The sequence below is a fragment of the Mizuhopecten yessoensis genome, unplaced genomic scaffold, assembly GCF_002113885.1.
Source record: "Mizuhopecten yessoensis strain PY_sf001 unplaced genomic scaffold, ASM211388v2 scaffold10889, whole genome shotgun sequence".
In the NCBI taxonomy this organism is placed as follows: Eukaryota; Metazoa; Mollusca; class Bivalvia; order Pectinida; family Pectinidae; genus Mizuhopecten; species Mizuhopecten yessoensis.
Genome location: NW_018408772.1, coordinates 497,621 through 510,251, shown reverse-complemented (window position 1 = coordinate 510,251; position 12,631 = coordinate 497,621). Strand labels below are relative to the sequence as shown.

The 12,631-nt window shown below is 37.0% G+C and overlaps 1 protein-coding gene across 1 annotated transcript; it reads left to right on the top strand.

Annotated features, from left to right (window-relative positions):
* Positions 1–3,185: 3,185 nt before the first annotated feature.
* LOC110463332 (S-crystallin SL11-like) lies at positions 3,186–12,125 on the top strand. Its single transcript, XM_021517837.1, has 5 exons — positions 3,186–3,397; positions 9,611–9,703; positions 10,130–10,245; positions 10,603–10,707; positions 11,255–12,125. Exons 1-5 carry the CDS (start codon positions 3,265–3,267, stop codon positions 11,417–11,419), a joined length of 612 nt encoding a protein of 203 aa, XP_021373512.1. The 5' UTR covers positions 3,186–3,264; the 3' UTR covers positions 11,420–12,125.
* Positions 12,126–12,631: the final 506 nt, after the last annotated feature.

The window sequence follows — 12,631 nt, the reverse complement described above, 5'->3', positions numbered from 1 at the left end:
CGTTGCATGTTTTATGACAATGTAATTAAGCTGATTTCAAGGGGGGCCTAACTTACCCGAATGCCTGTCCGAACTTACCCCATGGGGGGGGGGCTCGTTCGGCCATCCGATCTTCTGACAGGAAAAGTTAGATTATTCTTCAAAAACAGACTTGCTGCCCTACTTCCCAGAACAGACTTAAATAAAAGGGGCCGAATTTTCCCAAGTCTCCCCCTAATTGTTATGACGGTCTAAAATCTCATTGAGCTTGTGCTCTTATAATTATCTCATTCTGAAAGCAGTATTATCTCATTCTGAATCATTAAAGGGGCTGGTCTGGGAAAAAAATACAGATAAATGTGTCTAAATGCGTTCTCTGGCCTTCCAAAAGTTATACCACAGCAATAGGATGGTAGAGTTCTGCTTGCAATGTCCAGTTTTGACCACTGAAATCTCGGGGAAGCCCTGCGTAAATTTAGCGCAGATCATCGAAAGTGAGGCAGTGAGGATAACAACAACAGCACGCCGTCATGTGCCATGTCGGACTCAACTACTATACGTAAATTATTGTTTTCAAAGGTCATGTATGATGCAAGTGTAGTATTCCTACCTATATGTTGTTGTTATATATAACGGTATTGATACCTTGTGCCTGTCAATGACTTTTGCATGCATCTTTTTCTTCGCCGCAATGATTACATTTGGCCTTGTTGATGACGCACGTGCGGTAAAAATACATCACTGATCTGCGTCAATTGAGAGTTTTAGACTGTCAGGTGACGATTTAGGATTTCTTTAATATAATTATAACTTTTACTCTTAGGGAGTTAATTTCAGCAAAATTTGAATCGGTATATTTCATTAGAAGGTATTTTAAACATGTGTATGCCAGTTTAGCAAATATGACATTTTTTCCCCGACCAGCCCCTTTTAATATCAGATATCAACAAAAGCAACGCTCTTTTTAGGCTTTGCCTTTTCATATTACGACAGAAAGTTGAAAAGTCACAGCTTACATGCTACACATGTACATGTGGACGGTCCTATATGTAATCATAGAATATAGTTGTACGCGTACTGTAGTTCACATGTACCCGTAAGGTTGCAAAACCTCTGTAATAACAATCGGAAGCAACTTGTTACCATGTAATAGTTATACAAGGAAATCGCAAGTAATCGACAGTACAATCACTAGTAATCATAGTCAATTTTATCATATAAACAAGCAAGTAACCATACTGTAGTCGTCGATTAAGAGCCACGGTTGTTCTAACCTCAGACATTAACTTAACAGGAATTTGCTTTGATTGCATGTCTCCTCATACACTCTTTTTTCATCATCGTCTCTGAATTGTAGAAATTAGATCGACTTGGATGTCAGCGCTTGTAATTAATGATCGATTATGTAAGATTAAGAAGTGAATATAAATATATATTACAGTTTATCAGGTTGAAAAGTAGCAAAAACAACAATTTTTAGGAAATAACAATTTAAATGTTTATTAAAATTAATTTGATGTGTTTATACTGTAAATGGGAAAAAAAAGGCAGTAACAGCACAGGACTTTGTTTCGAGTTTTCCTTTACCAAAAAATGTGACAATTTCTGATAATGACTCATTACAGTCATCGTTGTAATTAACCCTACAATCATTGTAATAAATGCTCAGGTAAAATGCTAGTCGTGCGTGTAGTGATGTCTCCTCAAGCTGGGGATTACCGTGGCTATTTTTAGACGTAAACAAATTATCACAAATGAGAGATTACCACAAACACTGAACAGGCTTCACACACCGAAATCTTAATTTAATTAAACGTAGAAACAAAAAATAACGAAAGTAAATATTGAAGAAACGCGAACTGTTCCGCAACGTCAACAGACATGTATAGGCCTACGGGATTTTGCTAGAGATTTTAAACGCTTGGTCATATCTTACATGCATGATTGTGATCATAGCCATAACGTAGAATATCGTAAAATGGTAGAAATTACTGGCACTAGTCAAAATTCCATCCAACTCACCGCTACAAGTTGAACCGGATAAGCGGCTAGAACATTTCTTCGTATTTAACGCATGCGCAACAAGCTCTTATCTCAATTCTAGCCTAGAGGGGGTACCCAAATTGGCGCTGGACTACGGGGAAATCGGATCTTCTGGAAAATTCCACGAAACCCCAGAAATACACCCCATTTTCAAAACCCTCTCAGGGCCGTTCTTTGAAAGATATCGAAAAACCAAATATATTGTTTTCTTCAGAATAACTTGGACTACTTATGTTTGGAGTTTCAGTTCGTCAGCTTTAAGTGTTAATTCTCCAGGGTGAATTATACAGCTACTAATGGTCAAAATGCCGATTTTGGCGTGTTTTACACCAAATATCTCAATAACTAGATTTTCCCCAGATATAACAGATACACAAGGAGGTAGATCGCGCTGAGTTCTACAAACTTGGAAAATTTCAGCAAAAGTTATGGAGCCGTTTTTTTTCGTACTCAAATCGCTGTTATATGCGGCAAATTAGCTACATTTAGCCGTGTTAACATTTCGTTCAGAGGAACGATAACAGAGTTATCGCCCCTCTAACACTTCATTCCATATAATACAAAGGAGATTGATATAGGCCTAGCCTGTTATCTTATCCATTTATATATGTTTATTTATATATATATAATGCATAGGTCTATGTCTGATGCTACATAACCTATTGTATACATATATACCTACTGTATACATATATACCTATTGTATACATATATACCTATTGTATACATTATATCTACTGTATACATATATACCTATTGTATACATATATACCTTTTGTATACATATATACCTACTGTATGCATATATACCTATTGTATACATATATACCTATTGTATACATATATACCTATTGTATATATGTATACCACATATACAGTGCACATTTTGTTCTGATAGAAGATTTCAAACGTATCAGATATAACTAATACACTTCAAAGTTGTTTTACACAGGATTAACGTTTGGTTAGTCTTATGAATCGTTTAATGTTGCCAAACAGGTTTAAGATGATCGCATTTATTTACATCAAACAATATATCTGTCCTTGGTGTGTCACTCCTGTGTATACAAATTATATATATAACACGTACAAGTAAACGGCGACCTGTTTCTTCACCCTGCTTTCTTTTGTATTTCAACCGTGACGTCAAGCTTCGATAGAATAAAAACCAGCGCGCACACGCTCGCCTCTCACATTATTTCATTTATATCTGCGTACCACAGGTCATAACCGCTCATCAAAATGACCAAATTCACTCTGTATTACTTCGATGGTCGCGGCCGTGCAGAGGTAATCCGACTGCTGTTTGCTCTTTCCGATAAGAAGTTCGAAGATATCCGCATAGCATTTGATAAATGGCCAGAACACAAACAAAGTAAGTGTGATATTACAATAATAGTGTAATAGTTTGGTATTAGACTGGCCACCAGCCCCTAAGTTTTTATGAAGAATTTCTCGACTGCATTTTACTACTAGCTTATCTCCCCCTAGTTTAGAACTTAGAACTCTAGAACCAGACATCCAAGTGATCAAAATTATTAGAGTTAGTTTTTTCTTAATTATTTAATATTCTAGAGACGGTGGCCAGTCTAGTTTGGTATGTGAGTGGTGTATTGTAGCGCCGTTAATGACTTATTATACGCCCGCAACGAAGTAAGGGAAACTCCTCCTTAATTAACAGGTGGATTTCATTGAAACTTTGCATGAATGTTCAGTATCTTATGTAGTTGTGCACCGGTATTTTAATTTGGGATTTCGACCCTTTTTGATGGAGTTATGCACCTTTTTGCGAAATACTTGTCCGCACAACTCCTTCTTAACGAACAAGTGGATTTCATTGAAACTTTGCATGAATGATCAGTATCTTATGTAGTTGTGCACCGGCATTTTAATTTGGGATTTCAACCCTTTTTAATGGATTTACGCCCCTTTGTGCGAAATACTTGTTTATTTTTCTGTTATTTTTTTTGTTTTTGTTTTTATATGAAATAGCGATTAACTCATTACTGGTGGGAGACTATATTGCTTTGCATTAGTAAGCCTTAAGCTTACAGTTCTGTTTTATATAGGAGCGGGGGTATTAGTTAGCCTTTGGCTTACAGTTCTAGTTGATACTGGTATGTTACTGGCGAGCCGTTACTGACTTATTAATACTGGTATGTTACTGACGAGCCGTTTATGACTTATTATACCCGCGCAACGAAGTAAGGGAGGGTATTCTGGAATCACCCTGTCTGGATGTCTGTCTGTCTGTCGTCCGCAGTAACTTGTCCGGAAAACCCCTCTTTAATTAACAGGTGGATTTCACTGAAACTTTGCATAAATGATCAGTATATTATGCAGTTGTGCACCGGCATTTTAATTTGGGATTTCGACATTTTTTGAAGGAGTTATGCCCCTTTTTGCAAAATCCTTTTCCGCGCAACTCCTCCTTAACGAACAGGTGGATTTCATTGAAACTTTGCATGACTGATCAGTATCTTATGTAGTTGTGCACCGGCATTTTAATTTGGGATTTCAACCCTTTTTGATGGAGTTATGCCCCTTTTTGCAAAATCCTTTTCCGCGCACTCCTCCATAACAAACAGGTGGATTTCATTGAAACTTTGCATGAATGATCAGTATCTTATGTAGTTGTGCACCGGCATTTTAATTTGGGATTTCGACCCTTTTTGATGGAGTTATGCCCCTTTGTGCGAAATACTTGTTACTGGTGGTAGACTATTTACCTTGCCTTAGTAAGCCTTAAGCTTAAACTTCTGGTTTACATAGGAGCGGGGGTATTACATGTAGATAGCATTTAGCTTACAGTTCTAGTTGATACTGGTATGTTACTGGCGAGCCATTAATGACTTATTAATATTGGTATGTTACTGGCGAGCCGTTAATGACTTATTAATACTGGTATGTTACTGGCGAGCCGTTAATGACTTATTAATATTGGTATGTTACTGTCGAGCCGTTAATGACTTATTAATATTGTTATGTTACTGGCGAGCTGTTATTGACTTATTAATATTGGTATGTTACTGGCGAGCCGTTAATGACTTATTAATACTGGTATGTTACTGGCGAAAGTATGTGTTAATAATTTAGTAGGGCCCCGCAAAACGCGGTGTCCCTATAGTAAATACGGTGGCCGCTCGTCCGTCATCTCATGATCCTGAAATTTCCCATGTTGATACACTGTGATGTGCAGATGTGCAATAGGGGTTTAAAAAAGTCCTAAGGTCAAGATCACTGTTACTAAAAAAAGAATAAGGAATAAACTGTCAAAAACACATCATAAAAGGCCCTAACAGGAGGCCAAACTTTCTGAAATGTCTTATGATGATAAATTGTGATTATACGCAGATGTGCAATAATGGTTTACAAATATCCTAGGTCAAGGTCGCTGTTACTAAAAAATAGACGCGGGAATATGCAGTCGAAAAGACATCCGATAAGGGCCAAACATAAGGCCAAACTTTCTGAAATTTCTTTTGATGGTACACTGTAATTATATGCAGTGGTAGTGGTGCAATAGTGGTTTAAAAAATTCATAAGTTCAAAGTCGCTATTACAAACAATAGAACCGGGAATATACTATCAAAAATACGTCATTACTGAAATTTCTCATGATGATACACTGAAATTATATACAGTTGTGCAATAGTGGTTTAAAATAGTTCCTAAGGTCAAGGTCGGTGTTACTAACTACTGAAACGGGAATATACTGTCAAATACATCATATAAGGCCTTTACAGAAGGCCAAACTTTCTTAAATTTCACTAGATGTACATCTGCAAAGGGCTTTAAAAAGTTTCGAAGGTCAACGTTGCCGTTACTTTAAAATAGAACAGGGCATATACTGTCAAAATGTATTGTAAATGGTCCTGTACAGTCAATGATCACTTTTGTTTTTGCTTGGTGCTTATACGGGAGATACACTCTCAGGCATACAGCGGGGTCCTTGCTGACCTGTCAGTATTCTATACGGGAGATACACTGTCAGGCATACAGCGGGCCCTTGCTGACCTGTCAGTATTCTATACGGGAGATACACTATCAGGCATACAGCGGGCCCTTGCTGACCTGTCAGTATTCTATACGGGAGATACACTGTCAGGCATACAGCGGGCCCTAGCTGATCAAATGACCTGTCAGTATTCTATACGGGAGATACACTGTCAGGCATACAGCGGGGTCCTTGCTGACCTGTCAGTACTCTATACGGGAGATACACTGTCAGGCATACAGCGGGAACCTTGTTGACCTGTTAGTATTCTAGTTTCTGTCAGGGCAGGACTAAAGTATGTTAGTTCTGTAAAACTCGTTTGTGTCGAACGTGTTTAAATCGAATACAGCGGATGACTCGAATGTTTCATTCAGTCCTGAGGTTTCCCCCTCTTTATATTAGTATATTTAGCACGGGTGCCCTGAACACTGTATAGTCGACTACATTGGTCGTGTCGAGAATACATTCCAGTCCCTCCCTTAACGTTCAAGGGGCTAATAAGACTCAGGTAAACTGTCTTGACGATAAATCTTGTTTCTAAACAACAAAGCGTAGCTGAATTGAGTCATCAAGGGGCTAATAAGACTCAGGTAAACTGTCTTGACGATAAATCTTGTTTCTAAACAACAAAGCGTAGCTGAATTGAGTCATTTCGGTACATAATTAACAACTATTGTACATACGTTTCCAGCGTAGCCGAAATCGACATCGATTTTATGGACAACTCAGTGAGGGACTGAAGTGTTAATACTTTAGTGTTGTCAGTGTGGGACTGAGTGTTGTCAGTGTGGGACTGAAGTGTTAATACTTTAGTGTTGTCAGTGAGGTACTGAAATGTTAATACATTAGTGTTGTCACTGAGGGACTGAAGTGTTAATACGTAAGTGTTGTCAGTGAGGGACTGAAGTGTGGGTACTTTAGTGTTGTCACTGAGGGACTGAAGTGTTAATACTTTAGTGTTGTCAGTGAGAGACTGAAGTGTTAATACTTTAGTGTTGTCAGTGAGAGACTGAAGTGTTAATACGTAAGTGTTGTCATTGAGGGACTGAAGTGTTAATACTTTAGTGTTGTCAGTGTGGGACTGAGTGTGGGTACTTTAGTGCTGTCACTGAGGGACTGAAGTGATAATCCTTTAGTGTTGTCAGTGTGTGACTAAAGTGTTAGTACGTTAGTGTTGTCAGTGAGGAACTGAAATGTTAATAGAGAGACTGAAGTGTTAATGCTTTAGTGTTGTCAGTGAGGTGCTGAAGTGTGGGTACTTTAGTGCTGTCACTGAGGGACTGAAGTCTTAATACGTAAGTGTTGTCAGTGAGGAACTGAAATGTTAATACTTTAGCTGAAAGTTGATACTTTAGTGTTGTCAGTGTGTGACTGAAGTGTTAGTACGTTAGTGTTGTCAGTTAGAGACTGAAGTGTTAATAGTTTAGTGTTGTCACTGAGGGACTGAAGTGTTAATACTTTAGTGTTATCAGTGAGGGACTGAAGTGTTAATACTTTAGTGTTGTCAGTATGGGACTGAAGTGTTAATACTTTAGTGTTGTCAGTGAGAGACTGAAGTGTTAATACTTTAGTGTTGTCAGTATGGGACTGAAGTGGTTATACTTTAGTGTTGTCAGTGTGGGACTGAAAGTTGATACTTTAGTGTTGTCAGTGTGTGACTGAAGTGTTAGTACTTTAATGTTGTTAGTGAGGGACTGAAGTGCTAATACGTTAGTGTGTCAGTTAGAGACTGAAGTGTTAATAGTTTATTTTTGTCACTGAGGGACTGAAGTGTTAATACTTTAGTTTTATCAGTGAGGGACTGAAGTGTTAATACTTTAGTGTTGTCAGTGAGAGACTGAAGTGTTAATACTTTAGTGTTGTCAGTATGGGAATGAAGTGTTTATACTTTAGTGTTGTCAGTGTGGGACTGAAATGTTTATTCTTTAGTGTTTTCAGTGTGTGACTGAAAGTTGATACTTTAGTGTTGTCAGTGTGTGACTGAAGTGTTAGTACTTTAATGTTGTCAGTGAGGGACTGAAGTGCTAATACGTTAGTGTTGTCAGTTAGAGACTGAAGTGTTAATAGTTTAGTGTTGTCAGTGAGGGACTGAAGTGTTAATACTTTAGTGTTGTCACTGAGGGACTGAAGTGTTAATACTTTAGTGTTGTCAGTGAGGGACTGAAGTATTAATACTTTAGTGTTGTCACTGAGGGACTGAAGTGTTAATACTTTAGTGTTGTCAGTGAGGGACTGAAGTGTTAATACTTTAGTGTTGTCAGTATGGGACTGAAGTGTTAATACTTTAGTGTTGTCAGTGTGGGACTGAAGTGTTAATACTTTAGTGTTGTCAGTGAGGTACTGAAATGTTAATACTTTAGTGTTGTCACTGAGGGACTGAAGTATTAATATTTTAGTGTTGTCACTGAGGGACTGAAGTATTAATACTTTAGTGTTGTCAGTGAGGTACTGAAATGTTAATACTTTAGTGTTGTCAGTGAGGTACTGAAATGTTAATACTTTAGTGTTGTCAGTGAGGTACTGAAATGTTAATACTTTAGTGTTGTCACTGAGGTACTGAAATGTTAATACTTTAGTGTTGTCAGTGAGGTACTGAAATGTTAATACTTTAGTGTTGTCAGTGAGGTACTGAAATGTTAATACTTTAGTGTTGTCACTGAGGTACTGAAATGTTAATACTTTAGTGTTGTCAGTGAGGGACTGAAATGTTTATACTTTAGTGTTGTCAGTGTGGGACTGAAATGTTTATACTTTAGTGTTGTCAGTGTGGGACTGAAGTGTTTATACTTTAGTGTTGTCAGTGAGGTACTGAAATGTTAATACTTTAGTGTTGTCACTGAGGGACTGAAGTGTTTATACTTTAGTGTTGTCAGTGAGGTACTGAAATGTTAATACTTTAGTGTTGTCAGTGAGGGACTGAAGTGTTTATACTTTAGTGTTGTCAGTGAGGTACTGAAATGTTAATACTTTAGTGTTGTCACTGAGGGACTGAAGTGTTTATACTTTGGTGTTGTCAGTGAGGTACTGAAATGTTAATACTTTAGTGTTGTCAGTGAGGGACTGAAGTGTTTATATTTTAGTGTTGTCAGTGAGGTACTGAAATGTTAATACTTTAGTGTTGTCAGTACCTCACTGACAACACTAAAGTATAAACATTACAGTCCCTCAGTGACAACCCTAAAGTATTAACACTTCAGTGTTGTCAGTGTGGGACTGAAGTGTTTATACTTTAGTGTTGTCAGTGAGGTACTGAAATGTTTATACTTTAGTGTTGTCAGTGAGGTACTGAAATGTTAATACTTTAGTGTTGCCGTTAAGGGACTGAAGTATTAATATTTTATTGCTCTCGGTGATGACTAAAGTGTCAAACGTTATTGCTGATGATAAATAGGTATATTGTTTTCTCTGTCAACAATTAGAAAATTTAACTGGCATCACGACGCATTGCCATACACCGTTATGATAACGTGAAAATCGAACACTCATATCACTATGACACCTGCCGCAATAACCATTGCGACATTATAGTATCAGCTTAGTTTCCCAGCTAGAACTGATATTAACCTATGTATATATTTCGTTTACTTTTAGATGCCCCTGGCGGAACATTGCCTTATCTGGAAATCGACGGTAAAAAGTATGGACAGAGTTCGTCTCTAGGCAGATACCTTGCCAGAGAATGGGGTAAGGTTATAGATCCCAATCTAAAATATATATGGCTATTATGAAACATTTACTGATGTTATTATTAAAAGTTCCACTGAAATTGTTTGTCATATTGATAAGCATGACGTAATAAAACGTAATACTGAAGTTTTCCCATTATTAATTTGGACACAATTAGCTAGTATATGTACAGTATTTGTGGTCGGGTGGCACAGTGGATAGCGCACTCACCTTTCACCGGGACAGTTCGATTCCCCGATCGGATGTGAAAATGTGCTGCGGTCACCTGCCCGACCACGTAGGTCCCGGTTTCCTTCCACATTAGGACACCCTGTGCGCTGACACTCGGGCAACCAAGAGGGAATTGATTAAAGCTTATATATCTATTTTGTAAAATATGTTGGAAGAATCGATAATCACTGTTACGTGAATTGTTTTTAACAGGTTTTTATGGGAAGACTTCTCTAGACCAACTTAATATTGACGAAATTGTGGACGACATAGCAGACTACCGGACAGGCGCAGTGAAGGTGATGTTTGAGAAAGATGACGCCAAAAAGGTAAAAATAATGTACATGTAGGTTTTTATCCAAAACACAAATGTCGAATTGTTAAATCTTCCAAATTTAGAATTTAACACGCGCAGTCATGGTGTAATTGTACGTAAATTTGCACGCGTATTGTTTCTGTATCAGTGAAAGCTATTGCCGAGGGATAATCCGTTATATAAACATAAAAAATTATAAATTATAGTTATTGTTCAAAAATATATTTGGTTATCAAAATGTATTTAAAAATATTACTTTTTATTGATTACCAGTTTACAGGTTTGCTATACCGCCACCATCTTGTTGATAATTTTTATATTTCGCATTAATTAACTATTCAGTGCTAATTTTGCCGAATACTTTCCTTAGGCTGAGCTCTTGAAAACCCATACAGAAAAAACAATACCAGAGTTCGTGACGAAAATGGAGAAAAAAGTATCTGCCAACAAGTCAGGTTTTCTTGCAGGTTCTGCGGTAAGTACGTAAAGCAGTCTTATTTGTCACTGTTATATTTAAGCACAGATTATGTCTGTCATAGCCGTTCAGTAAATAAACCTGACGTCGTAGGTGTATTTCCATCGGATGTCATACTGTATCATTAAACCATATCATATCCTCGAGACTGTTGAACGATTAGCTGGTGGAATGCAGTTTAGTTAAACTTCCTCTTGTCAATATAGTGAAAACATTGATAAACTAAAACAATGCAAACTTCGTTTTGAATTAATCTTCATCTACACTGTCTATCACTATCATATTTTTGCTGCCTACTACATGTGTTATAGATAAAAATTCGTTGATAATATTGTTATAAAGCGTTTTAATTAGTGAACTATGTCCGTTGTGAAATAATGGCACTCTGTTCGTTTAAAAAAAAAAGATATTTGTTAAATTTCTTTGAACAGTTACACTATATATATGTATATATACGGAAGCCTATACGTGTCATCTTGATTTTTTTTCTTATCTCGTTATATATATATGCCTTGTGTAAAGTTAACGTAAACATTGTCTGTTACAGTGCTCCCTCGCAGATCTGGCATTGTTTGATATCATGGATGGAATGTCTATGAAGTACGATAATGTCTTTGCTTCGGGGCCAAAGGTCAAGGCACACATGGAAAAGATCGCGGCTTTGCCCAAGATAAAGGCGTATCTGGCAAAACGACCAAAAACTGACTTTTGAAGGTCGAGTGAAGGAACAGTTAACTGCGTGTAGATAAATAAAAATGATATTATTCGTTAAATGGCATGTCTTATTCCTGCTTGACTAAGCTGTAATGTGTTATTCGTTAAATGGCATGTCTTATTCCTGCTTGACTAAGCTGTAATGTGTTATTCGTTAAATGGCATGTCTTATTCCTGCTTGACTAAGCTGTAATGTGTTATTCGTTAAATGGCATGTCTTATTCCTGCTTGACTAAGCTGTAATGTGTTATTCGTTAAATGGCATGTCTTATTCCTGCTTGACTAAGCTGTAATGTGTTATTCGTTAAATGGCATGTCTTATTCCTGCTTGACTAAGCTGTAATGTGTTATTCGTTAAATGGCATGTCTTATTCCTGCTTGACTAAGCTGTAATGTGTTATTCGTTAAATGGCATGTCTTATTCCTGCTTGACTAAGCTGTAATGTGTTATTCGTTAAATGGCATGTCTTATTCCTGCTTGACTAAGCTGTAATGTGTTATTCGTTAAATGGCATGTCTTATTCCTGCTTGACTAAGCTGTAATGGTCAGTCCCTTGGGGCAGGCATGATATCGTCCTTCCTATATTGTTTATATTAGTTAGTGCCATTAGACACCAATGATACCATCTCTTTAAACGTCAGTTTAACATTGAGTCTATGTTCGAATGGAAAAAGAGCAGAGGTATTAAAATACTAAAACACGTGATATTGTCATTGATACATTTTTTATTAATACTGCGAAAGATGTACAAGAAATAATCACCATAATTACGGAGAAAGGGGGCGTCTATTTGAAAAAAAAAATGTTTGTAAATTCAGATAGAAAAAAAAGTAAGCATTTTGCAGTACTATATGACCATTTATGGTATTGAATAGTACTTAAGTTAACGGATTTTGTAGAGAGCATAAGTAGAATTTGCCAATAGAACCCTTAAATTATAATGTTACAACTTTATAACTGATAATATAAAATAGTTTGCATGTAAACTCTGTCAGAATAGATTCCAGCTACAGTAAAAGGAGTTTTAACATAAACGTACAATCTACCGGCAGTGTCTTTCTGAGGGGCTCGTCATATTTCTTCGAAACAAGCATATTGAGAACATTTAAAACTATTACCGTTTGGGAAACGGTTGAAAATACCATTTTCTTTCGCAGATTTGACCATTGATAACACACACGTACAAACTCATGTCCTTTGGTTGTTTCC

Excerpts from the sequence above, each read along its gene's own strand:
- LOC110463332 (XM_021517837.1), top strand. The coding sequence starts at position 3,265 with ATGACCAAATTCACTCTGTATTACTTCGATGGTCGCGGCCGTGCAGAG. Across the intron at positions 3,398-9,610 it reads ATGGCCAGAACACAAACAAA|ATGCCCCTGGCGGAACATTG; the intron begins GTAAGTGTGATA and ends GTTTACTTTTAG. Across the intron at positions 10,246-10,602 it reads AGAAAGATGACGCCAAAAAG|GCTGAGCTCTTGAAAACCCA; the intron begins GTAAAAATAATG and ends TACTTTCCTTAG.